Consider the following 18,842-nt stretch of genomic DNA (forward strand, 5'->3'; position numbering starts at 1 on the left):
TCACAGGCAAACAGCTCTTTAAAAAAGTGAAAATCAACGGAAAACCAGGACGGAGAAATTATCCAGATGTTTTACAGCTGTGCTGCAAAGGGAGGTCACGGAGGCAATAAAGGACTCAGCGTGGAGTTTGGCCCGAGGGATCATGGGGAATAAAAATTCCAATCCCAGGCTGAGAGAGAGAGAGAGAGAGAAGGAAAGACCGTGTCCGTAGAGCATCAGTCAGCAAGATCCCTCAAGGTCCCTCATGGCTCAGGGATGTGCATCACGAAGTCCGGCTGAAAACTCCTTTGCCAAGGATTCTTTGATGAGCAATTTGGTTTGTTTTCTGTGTTCCTTTGTTCCAGGAACAAATCAATACTGACAACACTGCTCAAGCCCCCCTTAGAAGCTGGCCGGCCCCAGACTAAATACAGTTGACCTTGGGCAGCACTGGAGTTGGGGCGCCCTTCTCCCATGCCTTCAGATCTCCGCCTCTACCTTTTGACTCCCCTAAAACTTAACTACTTATTAGCCTACCGTTGACTGGAAGCCTAGCCAATAACACCAACAGCTGATGGACACGGTTTGTATATGTTATATGCTGTATTACAAGAAAGCTCCAGAAAGCAAAACATCATTCAGAAAATCGTAAGAGAAAACCTATGCACGATACTGCCCTGTACTTAGTGAAAAGATCCACATGAAAGTGGACCCACGCCGTCCAAACCCGTGTTGTTCAAGTATCAGCTGGAGCACCTATGGACCACCTCATGGCCTGGGGGTCTTCACTGCTTTCACCTGCTTGCCTGACTTTATGATCCCCCGCCTCGGCCTGGCTTGTCACCACAGCCCTGGTTGCAAGCTGATGTCTGAGGTCCACACCACTGCTCCTCGCTGCCGGGCGTCAGACGCTGGCCGCCTTCACTGGGGACCGGGATGCCTGCAAGGCTGTCTGCGACTCAGCCATTTTGGGGACCACAGCGGCAAAGGAGAGGATGCTGGCATGAGTTCTCAGCCCCACCGGCTGTCCGGACAGGCCTGCTTTCCTGACTCTTCTCAGTCCACTCTCAAATCCTGTCACCTTTTCTACATGGAGTCACAAAGTGACCCAGAAACAGACTGTGTTGCTGTCCTTCCTTGTCCATATTCTCAGCACGTGCCAAAGATTCCCTGTGGCTTCGTAGGCAAACTCTAACGTGAAGTTTTCCATGACTCGGGGAGAAAGGAGGGGTTTATTGGAGAAGCGTGGATTCTCTTGGACAGTCTAGGTATGCATAGGATTTCTTTTTTTTTTTTCCAAGGTTACTTCTTTTTTTTTTATTATGTTTGGTTAGCCACTGTATAGTACATCATTAGGTTCTGATGTCGTGTTCCATGATTCATTAGTTGCGTATAACCTTAAGAAACTATTCTGGGGCTCCTGCTGGCTCAGTTGGCAGATCCCTTGACTCTTGATCTCGGGCTCGTGAATTCAAGCCCCATGTTCGGTGTGCGGATTACTAAATGCAACAAGAACAGAATACTATTCTGCTGGCGGGGGGACTACGGTTGCTTTTTAGACAGTGAGGAGGTGTGGAGAGATGAACAGATTTCATCAGAGATCAAGCATTTGGCCAACGTGTTTATTGAATGTATGGCCCTTTAACCAGAACTTTCATCACTTCAGTGAGGAAAGGATTTGATTTCCTCCTGGTTTTGGAGCAAATCACTGGATTTCTGAAAGAACTATATCCTGTTTCCCTATCTGTTGAGAAATCAAGTAAAACAATCCAGTTAATGATATGCTTACTTAAAACCACTCATCCAACGTATTTGCTTTGCTTAGAAGGCATTGTTAAAGTGCTGAGTGGGTGTGTCTTACAGATTAAGTATGTAGAGCAGGTTAAGTCTCCTTTTCTCTCCCTCATGTAATCTTTTTTTTAAATTTTATTTTATTATGTTAATCACCATACAGTACATCATTAGTTTTTGATGTAGTGTTCCATGATTCCTTGTTTGCGTATAACACCCAGTGCTCCATGCAGTATGTGCCCTCTTTAATACCCATCACCAGGCTAACCCATCCCCCCACCCCCTCCCCTCTAGAACCCTCAGTTTGTTTCTGAGTCCATAGTCTCTCATGATTCATCTCCCCCTCTGATTTCCCCCCTTTCATTTTTCCCTTCCTGCTATCTTCTTCTTCTTCTTCTTCTTCTTCTTCTTCTTCTTCTTTTTTTTTTTTAACATATAATGTATTATTTGTGTCAGAAGTACAGATCTGTGATTCAACAGTCTCACACAATTCACAGTGCTCACCATAGCACATACCCTCCCCAGTGTCCATCACCCAGCCACCCCATCCCTCCCACCCCCCACCACTCCAGCAACCCTCAATTTGTTTCCTGAGATTAAGAATTCCTCATATCAGTGAGGTCATATGATACATGTATTTCTCTGATTGACTTATTTCGCTCAGCATAATACCCTCTAGTTCCATCCACGTAGTCTTGCTTCACAAATCCTTTGAAAATATAGGTTCATGGGAAGGAGACTATTAAGCTTTCACTGCTACTAAAATGATATGGGGGGGGGAATTAGCATTTATAGAAACCCTTCTGTATACCAGGCCCATTGCATATGTAATGTCATTCATTCCTCAGGGCAACCTTGCAAGGTCTGGAGTTCCAAGTTTCCCACACTTAGTGAGGAATCAGGACTTGAGTAACTTGTTCAAGATTCCAGACAAGGAAGGGTCAGTGCTGGAATTCGATCCCAGGAATCCTGAACTCTCAAACTCGTAGCATTTCTGTTATGCCGAATCATCTTTATAAAAATGAATACAGACATGGTAAGTCTAATCGGGGCATCACCCACCAAGATTTAAAAAAAAGCGGGGGGCTTCCTACTTACGAATAGTTTATGAATGGACAGAATGAGATGTAATTATTGAAACTGAGGTGAGGCCATATTTTGTGGAGCCGGCACTGAGCCAAATGTGTGGACATTTGTGCAGCTTTCCCACTTGGGCTCGTTGGGTTCCCTGAGACACAAGAACACGAGGGGGAGATGATACGAAGGGAAGGTGGGGTCCCCCAAATACAGTGTCTGCTTGCCAGGTCTGCCTTACCTCTCTACTAACCCCTGGTTTGCAGGAGGACTGATACCCTTTATCACATGGAGCTGAAATAGAGCTGTGAGTTCAAATTCATGTGAGAAGTGCTTATCATTCTATTTTATTTTTTATTACATAATCTCGACACCCAACATGGGGCTCAGACTCACCACCCTGAGATCAAGAGTCTCATGCTCTACCGACTGAGCCAGCCAGGCGCCCCATTGTGCTTGTCATTTTAGAGAGGGCAGGAAAGTTGAGATAGAGACTTAGTGCTCACTCTTACTGAGCTTGGCAGACACTTTGATTCTCCCAAACACTTCCCTCAGCTTTTCTCCCAAAAAAGCACCTAGAGGCATCAATTTGCTTTTTCTCATAGTCTCTGTGTTCTAATGGTTTGTTTTTTCTTTCCCCTAATTGCACTGCTTGCACTGTCCCTCATTCTGTGGTTATTTGTACACACGTTTGTTGTTGGTCTTTTTTTACCTTAATATTAAACTATCCGGGGGCAGATAATGTTGTTTGTTTGCTACCATTTGTTTGTTGCTACCATTCAGATTGCATGATCCACATAGGGCTTTCATTTTAGAAATACACTTGAAATGGCAGTGTATATAAACTTTTATATCTTGATTATTATTACATGTAACTATTATAGCATATTTTGTATAGTCTTTTATTTTGGAAGGGTTTTTTTTTTTTTGTATAGTCTTTATAAACTTACTTTTAGAGTACTGTAGTTTTAAATTACAAACAAAAGTGAAACTTTTTTTGTAAACGCTTTGGTACTGTTTATATTTCCTGGCAAGGACTTAGTAGATTCAAATAGAACAAATATTGAAAAGACTCAACACAGTTTTTGCTAAATTGATTTCCAAAAGAGTTTTATTGGCTTTGGTAGGCAGAGTTGTAAAGTGGCCCCTCAAGATTTCCCATTCAAATCCCCAGGATTGTGCATATGATGAGATCTCATGCCTATAATTATGCTATGTTAAGGCCAAAGGTAGATTCTCCACGTGGGCCTAATGTAATCATGCCAGCCTTTTAAAAGCAAAGAGTTTTTTCCAGCCAGTAGCAAAAGGGAAAGTCAGAAAGATTCAAAGCAGGAGGATTCAGTGCATGGATGCTGGCCTTGAAGGAGGGCTGAGCACCATGCACAAGACCAGAGTGGCCTCCATGAGCTGAGAGTGATCCCGGGTCAACAGTCAGGAAAGTAAGCACGGACCTCCATCCTTAGAACTACCAGAAACTGAATTCTGCCAGCAACCTGAGTACCTTGCAAAACAATTTTTCTCCAAAGCCTCTAGGTAAGAGGCTTGCATCTTGATTTTACCCTTGTGAGACCCTAAGCTGAGAACCCAGTCAAGCGTACTTGGACTTCTGGGTTATAAAACTGTGAAATAGGGGCACCTGGGTGGCTCAGTCGGTTAAGCGCCTGCCTTCGGCTTAGGTCATGGTTCCAGGGTCCTGGAATGCGGATTGAGCCCTGCATCTGGCTCTGTGCTTAGCGGGGGGTCTGCTTCTCCCTCTCCCTTGCCCCTCTTCCCGTTCATGCTCTCTTTCTCCCAAATAAATTAACAAAATCTTAAAAAAAAACCTGTGAAATAATAAATACATATTATTTTAAGCTGCCATATTTGTGGTAGTTTGTCATGCAGTAATACAAATGAATACATTGGCTTACTCTGTACCAAGTAATACACGAGGCTGTCCACGTCTCTATGGGTAGCAGTGGACAGAACTCTGGAATCGTGCTGCAATTAAAAGTCTTTGCTAAAACATTATTATTTGTTAAGTTTGTTTTCCTTTGACTGTTGGTGGAAATGAGGAAACAAGTCATTATTTTGTTGCCTTCTGATAGCTTTGGAGTGAGGGAACTAATAAAAAAAAAGACAGGAATTTCTGGATAAGAGATTTGACAGAGAAAAATCACAGAGAGAGAGATTCTACCTAAAAAATGTGGTGTGTTGAAGCTGGATTGTCTGGGCTTATGAAAGCCAGTTGTTAATTGTTCAGGAATCTTCTGAGTCAGTTGTTAGACATGGCAATTATTAAAAATTCAGTTATAAAACCTTCAATTGAAGAAGTTATATTAGAAACACAGGTAGCAAATACCTCAAACTCATCACTTCCTAATCATTTTACATTTTACTCTTAAGTTACGCTCCTGAGGCTATTTTTGTCTCTCATGCATCTGTATGGCAGAAATACTGTAAGGGTTTGCTTCTTCACGTTTATTCCAGGCTTCACATCCACATTTGAACCTTGAAATTGGCCACATAATACACCATGTGGGTGTATTTACACTACAGAAACTGGCAAATGCCTTTTACGAACCAATGAGGTACCATGAACTTTTTTTGAGACTTGCATCGGGGGTAAGGTGGTGCCTTTTTCCTATTGGATGTGGAACCCAAGCGAATGCAATGTCTGCCACTTTGAGGGCAGGTCTCCAGTTAGAAGTGGCCAACACAGCAAAAGACAGAGAGGGACAATGGAGATCAACCAGTACCTGGGGCCATGCTTTGAGCTCCATTTCCAGCAGTACCCGATCCCACCCTAGGCTTTTTGATTAAATGAGCCCCACTAAATTCCTTTGGTCTTGAAGCCAGTTTGGGTAGATGTTTCTGTAATTTTTAACTAACAGCCGCCTCAAGGATACAGCAGAATTTCTATCAGGCACAGAATCCCACTCCTAGCCAGGGAGGAGACTTCACACCGTAACGTAGAGAGATGGGAATCCTCCTGACCTCCATCTTGTTCTGCGCTTGCATTATAATTCTCTGCTTTACAAACACATGTTTGTTCCATGGAATGGTTTCATTAGCCTTCTATCATTTCCCTTGGGAGCAGGGATCAGCTATTATCAATGAACTCCTTTGTTAGAGTGGGAGACATTCTTACTAGGTTATCTAACAGCTCCACTGCACTGTTCTCTTCTTTGATAACAGAAAACTTTTACTGTGGATGGCAAAGTCCCAGAGGATGAGTCATGAGTTTTCTAAACCCAATAAGGTAATCGATCTCATTACTCTTGATCACATTTTTGCTTTCAAGCCTTCCTTACAGCTGAGTGTGGCCACAGGACCTAGTTCTGGTGTGTACTCTGAGCTCAGAAGGCACAAACGTGCAATTATTTTTATACCAGGAATTACTCAATGAATATTTGCCTTTGTACCATTGGATGTATTAGTCACTAAGACAATAGAACTAAACAAAACAGATGTCATCCCTCTTATCTTTCTTGATCTTTATGACTGTTTTCTGGCCTCCCCCCCCCCCCCCCTTTTTTTTTTTTTTTTTTTGGCCTGTGTTGAGAACAATGCAAGGTAGACATAGGTAGGGGCTAACAGAGATTGGATTGATTTTAGGAAGAAGCTTCATAACTGCTCTATAGCATTTGTGTTGTAAAGACTAAATAAGATCAAATGACAAAAGTGCCTATGACTGTGCCTGGCACATAGAAGACATCAAAAATGATAGTTGTATTGTTATGATTTACTTTTTTTCTCCCCAACTAGATCACAAGTTCTTTAAGACCCAAGATCTGATTGGTTCCACTTGCTGGTGTTTCCCAGTATCTAGAACAATGCCGGGCAGATGGTCCATTCTTTTTTTCTTTTTTTTTTTTTTTAAGATTTTTTTAATTTATTTGACACACAGAGAGAGTGAGCACAAGCAGGGGGAGCAGCAGGCACAGGGAGAGGGAGAAGCAGACTCCCCACTGAGCAGATGTGGGGCTCGATCTCAGGACCCTGGGATCATGACCTGAGGCGAAGGCAGATGCTTAATAGACTGAGCCACCCAGGGGCCCCACCGGCAATTCTTACTACGAGTACTTGATAAGTTAATATTATCACTACTATCATCTGATAGTGAAATGTCAGACCAACTACTTATTAACTCCAGTGGGTATTTTGTGGAATACCTCCTACATCCTCTTTTTCAAATCAAGTCAAAGCACAAATCTCCCCCATGAAACCACCCCCTACAGGCTCTAATTTGCAGTTATCTTGTACTCCTCCTGCTTAACTGACACCACCTCTCCTCCCCCTTCTCACTTAACACTGCACTCAGGACCATTATTGTTGTCTAGTTGTTTCATATATGTGAGTCCTGTCTTCCTAAAATTCCATTCCACCAAGAGCTCTTGATTGCTTACCAAGTTCTGGGCACTGTGCCACGTTCTGGAAAGGAAATAGTAGCCACCTCAAGGAATCAGTAGCTGCCCCCTCTTTTAGTAGATACAGATGCGATGTGAAAAACTGTATGCACAGAGCATCCAGGTGGCAGAGAGGTGAGATTGTGATTCATCTTCAAGGTGGTCAGGGGAGAACTCCCAGGAGAGGTTGTAAGAAGGGAACATGATTTTAAAGGATGGTTGGAAAGTTTCCAATTGGTCAAGGGAGGAAAGAATATTCTAAGGAGAGTGAACAATGTGTGCGCAAGGACAGGAGATAACAGGATGTTATCCTGGGGAACTTAGAAGCAATTCAGGACAAATGGGAAATCTGGGAAATAAGGAGGGGTAGGAAATGGTGGATGATAGAGGCAGTGGCTCTGTCCTGCAACGTTTTGAATGTCAAAGTCAGCATGGATGGTGGGGAGCCGTGAATGCAGTGGGCTGGCGGACCAAAGATCTGGTGGATCTTTGATATAGGGATAGAGGGTAAATTGGGAGAAAAAAAGACTGAAGTTCAGCAAAATTCAGGAGGAAGCAGGAAACATCCAGATGAGAGAGACTGGGGACCTGAGTCAGTGGTGGTGGGGCTGACAGACGGATGGGATTGAATTTTAGGAAGAAGTTTCATAACTACTATGACTAGCTCCAGTCATTGGAGGTAGAAAGATAAAAAGAAAAAACAGCGCTCTTAACAAACAGCATAGTTTTGTGTCTCTGACTTGGTAAAGTATAATACCACACATGCAATGTGCTCAAAAATAATCTGTTAATAAGCCAGTCCCCATTGCCTTCTCTGACCTTGATTTAATTTTGTGTCCAATTTTAAAATTGCTTTCTCTGAACTGGAACTTTCCAAGCCCTTGCTCAGTGTCTTGGTGCATTTCCAGTCTATAAGGATCCTCTTAATATTTCCAAGTTATTTGCAAACAGAAAACCAAAAAGGGACGTTGTTTTCCAACCACACATTTATCTGTTTAGACAGTAGGTAGCATAGTTTTCAAAAGAAGTCTGAGGATAACGTGGCATGACCAAGAACAAAGAAGGAAAGATGTCAAACTGTTCCAACACACAGCACAAGCCTTTTTTTTTCGGGCTCACACAAGGTAATAACACAATTTTTCTTGGTATTCAAGGTCATCTCAACCTCATTTAATCTTTAACTGTGTATCATAAACACAGATTTTTCTTGGAAAACCATTTTCAGACAAAGAAATGTCCAACTCAGTCTATCAGGGCTTCAGAATTATCAGGGAAGAAGAACAACACAGAATGAACAAAATTACTCTTGCATAAGCTACACTCCGTAAATACACGGCAAGGGATAAGGAAGTCTCTCATTGATATGATGGCTATCCTACATCCATTTTTAATTTCTAAGAATCGAAAAGGGCACTATCAGAACTTCAGATAGATTTGGAAGAGATGATTTTAAATGATCAAAACTGTTGGAAGCATATCAAGTGTGTATAAATAGACATGGGCTGTTAAGGATTTTTTTTAAGATGAGGTCGGCAGACTACAGCCTGTTGGCCAATTTGGCCCACTACCTGATTGTGTACTGCCCCGAGCTAAGAATGGTTTTACATTTTTAAGTGCTGGAAGGAAAAAAAAAAAGGAACAATATTTCATGATATGTGAAAATTACCTTAAATCCAAATTTCGGTGCCCATAAATAAAGTTTAATTGGAACATAGCCCACTTATTTCTTCTGGATTGGCTGCATTAGTGCCATATGGCAGAGCCGATCATTGTGCAAAGCCTAAAGTATTTACTATCTGGCCCTTTCCAGAGGAAAGTTTGCCAACCTTTGTTTTAAGAGCATTCCCCTAAGAAACATGGAGGCCTTCAGTACTTGGAAGGCTTCTTCACAGAGATTTCCTGTGTCTGTGATACGTTATGTTAAAAGAAAAGCAAAAGCATGAATTTAGTAAAGGTAATATAGTTGCCATATCATGAAATAAAATAATATACACTCTCTTCTATACTATATTTAGGTTGCTTCTTATTTTATGCCAGTATTGCATAGCTATTAAGAATTTGCACTTCAGGGTCATTCTTTTAACCTCTCAAAAGTCTTGGGTTTCCTATAAAAACAGGGTATAACGGTACCAGCCTCATGAAATCATGATATTAAGCGAGGTGACTTTTTTCTTAAACAAATTAGTTAGCTCAATACCAATCACATAGGAGGTGTGTGATAAATTTTTTAGGAAATCTCAAACCCAATTAAGGACATTTTAACATTGTCATCTGAAAATATCATTTTTTCGTGATCCCCTCCCAGTACTGGTTCTAGCTTCTGCTTGGACAAGAAAATCTGCAAAACCCTGCTTACGTAATTTCACACGGTAAAAGCCCCTCTCTCTGTATTACTATTGGTAGAAAATGGCCCTGTACCCAAATCCGAGCTTGTACTTGACAGGAGAGTGGACCAAGGAGAGCCTAGGATGTCTAGAAATGGATCACAGTGGTAGAGAGTGTTGGAAGGCTGGTGGGCAACTGGATTACACTCGTGAGCAGGACATTGGGATTTTCCACATTAGAATCCGCTCCAACTTCTTCTACAGGGAGTTCTCAGCTCCGTGACAGGCTGTCAATGAAATCTTTTTGATTTGGTAGCTAAAAACATTTTTGTTTTTTTTCCCTCAGAGTCGATGCAGTTCTTGTCATTTTATCCCATTTTAACACTACCATTTTTCTTTTATTACTCAATGTCTTAGCTGGTGTTTCCCACCACAAAAGCTCTTAGAAAATCGTGAGCGTGTAACGCTGCAATTCTTGGAAATGTAATGATTTCTGTCCTACTGGCTTGCTGCCATCTATGTCCTGCCAGAGCTTGCTTTGTCCCTAGAACAGGATGGCTGTGGATTCCTGCAGAAGAACCAGAGCCTAGGGAGCACATGGTTCCTTGGCTCTGATGCTGGCTCCCTTTTCTTTCCTCATCTCCCAGTAGGTTGAGAACACCCTTAGCACAGGTATTGTCTTCTGCTCCGCGGGGGCAGTCTGGAGGCAAGTGATAAAGGGCATGAGGAGGAGAACCCTCTTTAGCTGGCCCTAGCAGAACTACCTTTGCCTAAAGATGGCTGACAGGGGAGAAAAATCCCCTGAGACAAACAACTCTTTTGTCTCCCCATACCCCCAAATCATTTACAGAAACACCAGAATCCCAGAAGGCGGCAAATGTCTCCGCAAGACAGCTGAGAAACAGAATTCCTATAGGTCCAATATTTTTTAATCTCATGAAATGTACAAATCTCACTTTTTTCACTTCCTGTATTTTGACTTATTGTTTTGAGGGAAATCTCTCTGAATTTTATCCTTGTTCCTCAGTTATGGTTAATTGAGTTTAGCCTCTCAAAAGAAGAACAAATTATTTCAGCATTCTTACATACCCTAGTCGGACTCATGATTAAGAGGACAAAGACAAACACCCACACATCAGCCTGATGTGTGGGGATAAAACTCCAAAACTGCAACGCTCGAATGCATGCCTGTGAGTGGAATGGGGCAGGGTGGGGGAGGGGGGTGGCCTCTTGTCTACTGGTAGGAGTAGCTCTCATCATCGTATTCCAGCTCATCCTCCTCATCATCATCCAGCAGCCCATACTTAAATTTCCGGTAAACAGTGCCATCTTGGCCCATGTAGACAATGTCATCACCATCATCCTCATCATAGTCCCGGTCCCTGTACTCAATCACCTGATCCTCTTCCAAGCTGGGGCTGCTCTTATAGGAAACGTATGACTTGCTAGGGTTGGCCAGCTTCTCATAGCCGGCCTTCACTACCGGCTGGCCTCGGCCCCGTGATTTCCTCCAGGCAATCACAGCTGCCCCAAGCAGAAGCACCAGCATAACGGAGGAGGTGATGAACAGGGCTATCTTCGTCTGTTCACCGGCAGGCCCAATTTCGCTTGCTTGAAGGATACACTCCTCTGTCGGAAGAAGACCCCAAAGGAAAAGCGGAGAGGGGAAGGGTGGGAGAGAAGAAATGGAATGAGGAAAATTAGCTTCTGAGGTAAAAAGCTTTGCTTTCTCTTTGAAAACTAAAATGGTAGAGTCCCTATCTCTGATTTCCCTAGAGGGCACACCACTCAACAGAATTGTTCTGTGTACCCCCTGAGAGTCCCAGTCTGTGTCTGATGATACCAACAAACCCTTCTAGGATGAAGGTCAGTTTGAGAAATAGAGTCCCCTCATCCTCATACCTCATGAGTCAGTCACCAAGTATCCAACCTGACCAATCGATTTTTCTATTTCCTTAAGAGAAATATTCCATCTTGGGCCATGCTTCGGTTACTGCTAAATGCTCTCTTTTTTGTTTCAGCTCTGACTTTCTCTAAGACTGATTCCTCTCCCCAGGCACCCTTCAACCTGGTCCAACATTCAAGGGCAGAGAAGATTATTTATAAAGCCATTGACTTTTTTTTTTTTTTTAGGTAGCCTCTGTGCCTAACATGGGGCTTGAACTCATGACCCTGAGATCAAGAGTCGCTCTCTCTACTGACAGCCAGGTGCCCCCAAACCATTGACTTTTACAGTTGTGTGGGGCCTTAGAAATTAATTAGGTCAGACTTCTGGAGAAGATGGTGGAGTAGGAGGATCCTAGGCTCACCTCATCACATCTAGATAACACCCACATCAGTGTAAATAACCCAGGAAATGACCTGAAGACTGGCAGAAGAGAATCTCCACAGCTAAATGAGGAGAAAAGGCAAATCAGCTGGAGAATAGGGTTTGTTTTATTTTCTGTTTAGTTTTTAAAGTAGGATCCACGTGCCCAGTGTGGAAATCAACATGGGGCTTGAACTCATGACGTGAGATCAAGACCTGAGCTGAGATCAAGAGTCCGATGCTCAACCGGCTGAGCCACCCAGGCGCCCCTGAAGATTTGTTTTTTTCTTTTTTTTTTTTTAATTTTTTTAAGATTTTGGAACACTACATTAAAAACTAATGATGTAATGTATGGTGATTAACATAATAATAAAAAATAAAATAAAGATTTTTAAAAAATTTTATTTGTCTCAGAGAGAATGGGAGAGGACAAGCAGGGGGAGGGAGTGGCAGGCAGAGAGAGAAGCAGGCTCCCCGCTGAGCAAGGAGCCCGACGTGGGACTCGATCCCAGGACCCTGGGATCATGACCTGAGCCGAAGGCAGATGTGTAACCAACTGAGCCACCCAGGCGTCCCTGAAGATTTGTTTTAAATACCAAGTTAACTTACTCTGGTAAATAAGTAGAACTCAATGAAATGATTAAAAAAAAAAAACAAAAGAAATTAATTAGGTCAGTCTCTTGCTTGACAGTTGAGGAAACTGAGGCCCACAGAGAGCACGTGAATTGTTGCCTGTCAGAGGCAAATCTTGTCTGTGGAGCAATTAAAATTCAAACCCAGGGGTACCTGGGTGACTCAGTCATTAAGCATCTGCCTTCGGCTCAGGTCATGATCCCAGGGTCCTGGGATCGAGCCCCACATCGGGCTCCCTGCTCTGCAGGAAGCCTGCTTCTCCCTCTCCCACTCCCCCTGCTTGTGTTCCCTCTCTCGCTGTGTCTCTGTCTGTCAAATAAATAGATAAAATCTTTAAAAAAAAAATTCAAACCCAGGAATCGAAATTGCATACTATGGACCAGAGACATTCAGTCAAACACTCAGTTGTGTTTTTGGGGTCATGTATTCTGTAGTCCTAATCTGACAGGAAGAGTGGTAGCTTCTTTAAATTCTGATGACCAAGTTGAGTGATAGGGGACTCTTGTGTATAATTAAGATTTCTAAAGTTGAGAACTCTACCCCCTGTCGTTCATCCACCAGCCTCTGTTTTTTTTTTTTTTTTTTTTTTTAAGATTGTATTTATTTAGTAGGGAGAGAGAGAGGAAGCATAAGCAGGGAGAGTGGCAGGCAGAGGGAGAAGCAGGCTCCTCGCTGAGCAGGCAGCCCGATGTGGGACTCGATCCCAGGACCCTGAGATCATGACCTGAGCCAAAGGCAGATGCTTAACCGACTGAGCCACCCAGGCGTCCCTCACCAGCCTCTGTTTTGACGCCTCGATTGAGAACATGGAGTAACCAAAACGTCACAAAAGGAAGGACCAAGCCACAAATTCAGTGATGAGCTAATTTTTCTTACTTTTCACTCATTTATTCAGTTGGTATGATTTGGGTAAATTACCCATTTTTTTCCCCCCTATTCTTCAACCTGCCAAATGGAAGAGTGAAAGAGAGTATGAGAGCACCAGAGAAAAAACTAGTGGGCTCTGTAGGATGTACAAGTTGAAATGCAGGGTAAGTCTTCCATAAGTGGTTTTTGAACCACCTGGGTCTGCCCCCAGGATTCTTTTATGAGATTTTAGGTACATTACATATACTAGCTTAATGGATGTAATTCTGCTGCCAATTATTTTAGGGGCCATTATTTTTGCTTATTACATACTGGCCAATTAGGTCTGATTCATCACCACTATGTATTTCCCTCTCTTTTTGCTACTGATAAATAAGTTGCTTATTTTATCCAAACTTCCACCCTCATGGGATTTTTGCCCATCAAGCAGAATTTCTTCTTCTAAAATAATAGCACTATCATAATTGTTTTTGTCATTAACAATATCAGCACAGAATTTTTCTCTGGAGGAAATATTAAAGCACCGGAGGGATGGATAAGCAATCTGTATGTGGTACTTGGAGATAAATACTCCCTAGGGCAGGAGAATCAATAAAAGATGTTTCGAGATTGTTTCAATTACTAGGGCGCCATATGCAATCATGTCTTACTCTTCTCCAGGCTTAGGTCTGCAGAGTCAGGGTCAGCCTCTGTGATCTGGTTTCTTTAAAGGAGCAGAGTCTCAGGAAAAAAATGAGCAGGTAATCAAGAGTGTTTAGACTTTTGCAGAGTTGCCCCAGGTGGATCTTCAAACGCCACAGAAGGCCCAGGAAAGCTGACTAAATAGTTCTTAGTTGGAATAGTCTTGGAGAAGCTCTGCACCCAACATGCACACACTTCTGGTTTCATTTAAAGCCACTGATGTAATGAGGGTTATTATTCTTAGCTGACATAGCGTGGATATTAGGCAATCAGACCCTGAAGGTGGATATGTATGAGGGGCTGGAGAGACCAGCTGTTTGTGGGGGTAGGAAAGCTAAAAGAAGGAAATATTTCAGTTTTGGAAAGATGATATTTAGAATTTAATTGAAAGCCTAATAAAAAAATAAAAAAGAAATGGCTAGTAGCAGTTATGGGTCTGAGATTTACCTCACTTATACATGGACAGGCTCAAATAAATATGACGTCTCTTTGTCAGTCCACGATACATCTGAACCCCAAGGAAATGATCTGCTTCTGGACTAGAGAATGTATTTTAAGAAAAAAATATCTAATATATGATAAACATATAAATAAAAATATTTTATATTTATGTATTTAAGAAGGAATCTCTCCATATGGGATCCTTCTGAGTTTGTGGCCTATGAAGACCAAGTACCCATATACATATAGATGAGGTCGGGGGTAGGAGACAGTTGGGGGCCTGGGAATTGGTAAAAAAGGGTTTTGTTTCTTTTTAGCTTTTGATGAAATTTCATTTTTAAAATGCCTTAAGTCTCTAAGGGGAGTCCTAGAATTTGGCTAACTTCCATAGAATGCGTCTACAGCAGAATCAAGGTAATATTGGCCTTAGCTTTTTGGATAGTTGTTTCTTTTCCTTGTTTTTCCAGGAGAGAAGAATAAAAAAGAAGAAAGTAAAGTTATAAAGATGAGATTCTAGGGGCACCTGGGTGGCTCAGTCGGTTAAGCGTCTGACTCTTGGTTTTGGCTCAGGTCATGATCTCAGGGTCGTTCGATCGAGCCCCCACGTCAGGCTCCACACTCAGTGGGGAGTCTGCTTGAGATTCTCTCTCTCCCTCTGCCCTTCCCCCTGCTCGCTCACTTGCTCTCTCTTTCTCTAAAGTAAATAAATAAAATCTTTTTGAAAACATGATATTCTAGACTGACTTGAGTTCTTATCTTAGAGGCAGACACCAGTGGAAAGAATGCAGGCTTTGCAGTCCAAAGGACCTACAGTCTAACTCCAGATGAGCCCTTAACATTGCTATGGACTTGAACATGCTAATCAAACACTTTGGGTTTTGGTCTCCTCATCCGCAAAAGGGAATTAATAATATCTACTTATAGGGCGCCTGGGTGGCTCAGTCGGTTAAGCGTCCGCCTTCAGCTCAGGTCATGATCCTGGAGTCCTTGGATCGAGTCCCGCATCGGGCTCCCTGCTCGGCAGGGAGTCTGCTTCTCCCTCTGACCTTCTCCCCATCTCATGTGCTTTCTCTCTCATTCTCTCTCTCTCTCTCTCTCAAATAAATAAATAAAATCTTTAAAAAAAATAATATCTACTTATAGAGGTGCCTGGCTGGCTCAGTAGGTAGAGCATGTGACTCTTGATCTTAGGGTTATGAGTTAGAGCCCCATGTTGGGTGTAGAGATTCCTTCAAAAAAATCTACTTAGGGGCACCTGGGTGGCTTCGTTGGTTAAGCGGCTGACTCTTGATTTCAGCTCGGGTCACGATCTCAGGGTCCTGGGATCGAGCCCCAAGTCAGGTTCCATGCTCAGCAGGGAGTCTGCTTGAAGATTCTCTCTCTCCCTCTCCTTCTGTCTCTCTTCCCACTTGTGCTCTCACACTCTCTCTGAAATAAACAACTCTTTAAAAAAAATAAAAAATAAAAATAAAAATACCTACTTCTGTGAGTTGATGGACAGAAAGTTTTAGGTACGCAGCAGGCAGGCAATAAGAAGGTAGCTTTATTTATTCTCTGGAACTCTCCTCCTCTCCCCTCTGCTCTCATCCCCTTCCAGAGGACAGGCCCTTCCTCCGCAGGCTGCTCTTCCTCTCTGCTCACCTGTGGTGTCCCGGCAGTCACAGCAGTCCTGGGTGTTGGCGGGATTGGACGTGTTACAGCAGGGTAGGCAACGGTTGTCATCCATAAGCAGCACCAGGCTGGCGGGGCACATGGTACAGTTCTTGGTGCCAGGTCCCTTGCATTCCACACAGCTCTTGTGGCATTTTTCACAGTTAAACTTCTCACCCTGGTAAGAACAATCGGGAGATTCTTTTTGAGTGTGGAGGGATTAACAAGCCACCAGAGTTCCCAGGTGGGAGTTCCATGAGGGAGGGAGGCATGTCCGGGGGACAGAAGAAAGATAACTTGTTCTGGGTCATTTTAACTGTTCAGGGTGAAAGAACCAACTGTCTGCACTTGGAGGAAACCATTGCTGGGTCTCTCCATCTGAGATTTGCTGGTAACAATAGTGGGAGAACAGTCTTCTAGAATGGCTCAAGTTACCAACTGACAGCTAATGTGCTGTACCTGGTCAAGGATAGGTTGTGTCTGGCTCATTACTAAAACTGACCTTCACACTTTAAAAAATTTTCAATTCTTTTGCCCACATTTCAAAATTGGGATATTTCACTTGTCAATCAGTTCCTAGTTTCTCTTTAAAAACTAGACTGTCAACATGGTCATCACTCCCACATGGCAACATCCCAGACAGCTGAGGGGCAGTGACCCTCTTTTTGTGCTCTCCTAGTTGATAGAATCCCCAGCACTTGCTCCAATGTCACCAACACAGGTGACACATCAAATTCCACTTTTCATCAAGTCCGCGCTGGGGTTTTCTTTGACCCAACACCCTTCACTCAGGTACACTACTTAGCTTGGCCTCCGTGGTTGTTAGATGCTTGTGGCCCTGCCCCATTATAATATTTGTGACTGTTTAGCTAAAACAGTGAAATAAGAGATAAGGAGAAAGCGGCTTCCCTCCTGACAAGTTGCTGCTTCGGTGATGCTGGAAATGTAGATGAGGGGAGATGTCTTCCTCTGTTCTGTGTTTTGGAAGGATGGTAGAAAAATTAAGCAATGGAAATTGCCTTTATTGAGCACTTGGGCATGTTTCAGGTGCTGAGAAGGTGCTTTCTCAGCTGTTACTATCTTATCAAATCCTGGGTTAGCTGTCAGGATCCCTGGTTTCAATCCCAGCTTTGTTACTTACTACTCATGTGATCTTTAGCAAATTATCTAATCTCTCTGAAACTGAGGAGTTTCTCCAAGGTGTAAGGATGTGAAGAGAGCTCCTATGTGAATATGTTGGGTCATGTTAATTTCACCATGGAGAGATTTACTTAATTTCTACAGTTTGGAGACACAAGAAGTTAGTGAACTTAATATCCATGGTTTCTAGGCAAGGAAATGAAATATATCTCTCCTAATACACTGGGCAGGGGTGGAGGAAATGGAAGACCAACAGCAGTTATGTAGTTTTGACATTATTCAGGCATTTCAGGTTAGACAGCAGAGGGGTAGGAGAGAAGATATTTCTTCTTTCTTTCTTTCTTTTAAGATTTATTTATTTATTTGAGAGAGAGAGAGAGGGATTGAGTGGGGGAAGGGAAGAGGGAGAAGCAGAGAGAATCTCAAGCAGACTCCACGCTGAATGTAGGATCCGACCTGGGGCTCGATCCCAGGACCCTGAGATCATGACCCTGAGCCAAAATCAAGAGTCCGATGCTTAACTGACTGAGCCTCTCAGGCACCCCAAAGTTTCTTATTTCTGATATAATATTCTTAAGTGGACCTGAAACTTCTAAGGTCATGAACAATGAATGTAGAGGTAAATCTGAGGTCCTCATTATCTAACTTCCCCATTATTTATCTCAGGTCATCTCAGTTCCTTTGGCTGAGATTAAGGCTACAGATGGGTAGTGCCGTTCTTCTGTGATGCAGTGGTAGAAGATTATAAAACTAGAGCAAGTGTAGGAATTTTAGGACTTCTTGACTTTGCCCAGAATGACCTGCGGGAGCGAGCTCCCATGGCTCTGCAGAAATGGGGGAGGGCAGAGTGTGCCCAGCTCTCAGTACCTCTCCCACTCTGTATTCCCCCGCCAGACAGTCCGAGGTGCAGATTCCTCCCATTAGGTGGTAACTCCACACACAGGATAAGCAATTCAATGCTCCTTTTCCTGAAAGAAAAAAAAAAGTGATTCTAAATTATGAGGGCTGACCTTAGATTTCAACCTCTGTCTTGGGTCCAAAACTCTTAAGGAGCAAGGAACATGTCAAGCAAATTGAAGTGGAAGGATGAATTGATTGAGGAGTTGGGGGAAAAAATGTCTACAAGACACCAAGTGCAGACCTAGAAATTATCCACTTAGTCCAATCAAAGTAAACTCTCATTTGGAAATTGAAGGTTTGGAAATGATAGATCTTTTATGACAGCAAAAAGAAAGGTTTTCAGAGAATGAGAAATCATGTAGAAAGGTTCTAAAACTTTTGTCATTCTGCTTGTTGTTTAACTAATATGGAGGAGGAGAATGATACCAGATGATTTGGAGGATCCTGATACTCAGTTGGTGAGGAAATCATGTTTAGGCAGATTCTAAGAAATACTAGACTTAGAATTTAAAATGCCATGGTTAAAAGAATTTAGCAAATCATTTTGTCCAGTTCTTAATTTGAGAAGGGTGGTGGCGGTGGTGATAGATTCCTTTGAAATTCTCTTGAAAGCTAAAAACTTTCTTTTCAAAAATTGGACATGCTATTTATTTATTATTATTATTT

At 42.7% G+C, this 18,842-nt stretch overlaps 1 protein-coding gene and 1 long non-coding RNA gene across 4 annotated transcripts in view; one reads left to right on the forward strand and one right to left on the reverse strand.

The window, feature by feature from the left end:
* Positions 1–2,387: 2,387 nt before the first annotated feature.
* Positions 2,388–12,263, forward strand: LOC141370189 (uncharacterized). The gene is made up of 2 exons (XR_012374028.1): positions 2,388–2,806; positions 11,690–12,263. It is a non-coding gene; the product is annotated as an uncharacterized lncRNA (long non-coding RNA).
* Positions 10,791–18,842, reverse strand: part of PCSK5 (proprotein convertase subtilisin/kexin type 5) — a 465,096-nt gene continuing 457,044 nt past the window's right edge. For all 3 annotated transcript variants that reach the window (XM_073878061.1, XM_025891381.2, XM_073878060.1), the window contains 3 exons: positions 18,144–18,244; positions 16,128–16,314; positions 10,791–11,185 (listed from right to left, as the gene is read on the reverse strand). In XM_073878061.1, the coding sequence (XP_073734162.1) occupies positions 10,791–11,185; positions 16,128–16,314; positions 18,144–18,244 (683 nt within the window). The remainder of the gene's footprint in view (positions 11,186–16,127; positions 16,315–18,143; positions 18,245–18,842) is intronic.

This window comes from Callorhinus ursinus, unplaced genomic scaffold (assembly GCF_003265705.2).
Source record: "Callorhinus ursinus isolate GAN/ISIS: 27379988/994484 unplaced genomic scaffold, GSC_fseal_2.0 scaffold28, whole genome shotgun sequence".
Lineage (NCBI taxonomy): Eukaryota > Metazoa > Chordata > Mammalia > Carnivora > Otariidae > Callorhinus > Callorhinus ursinus.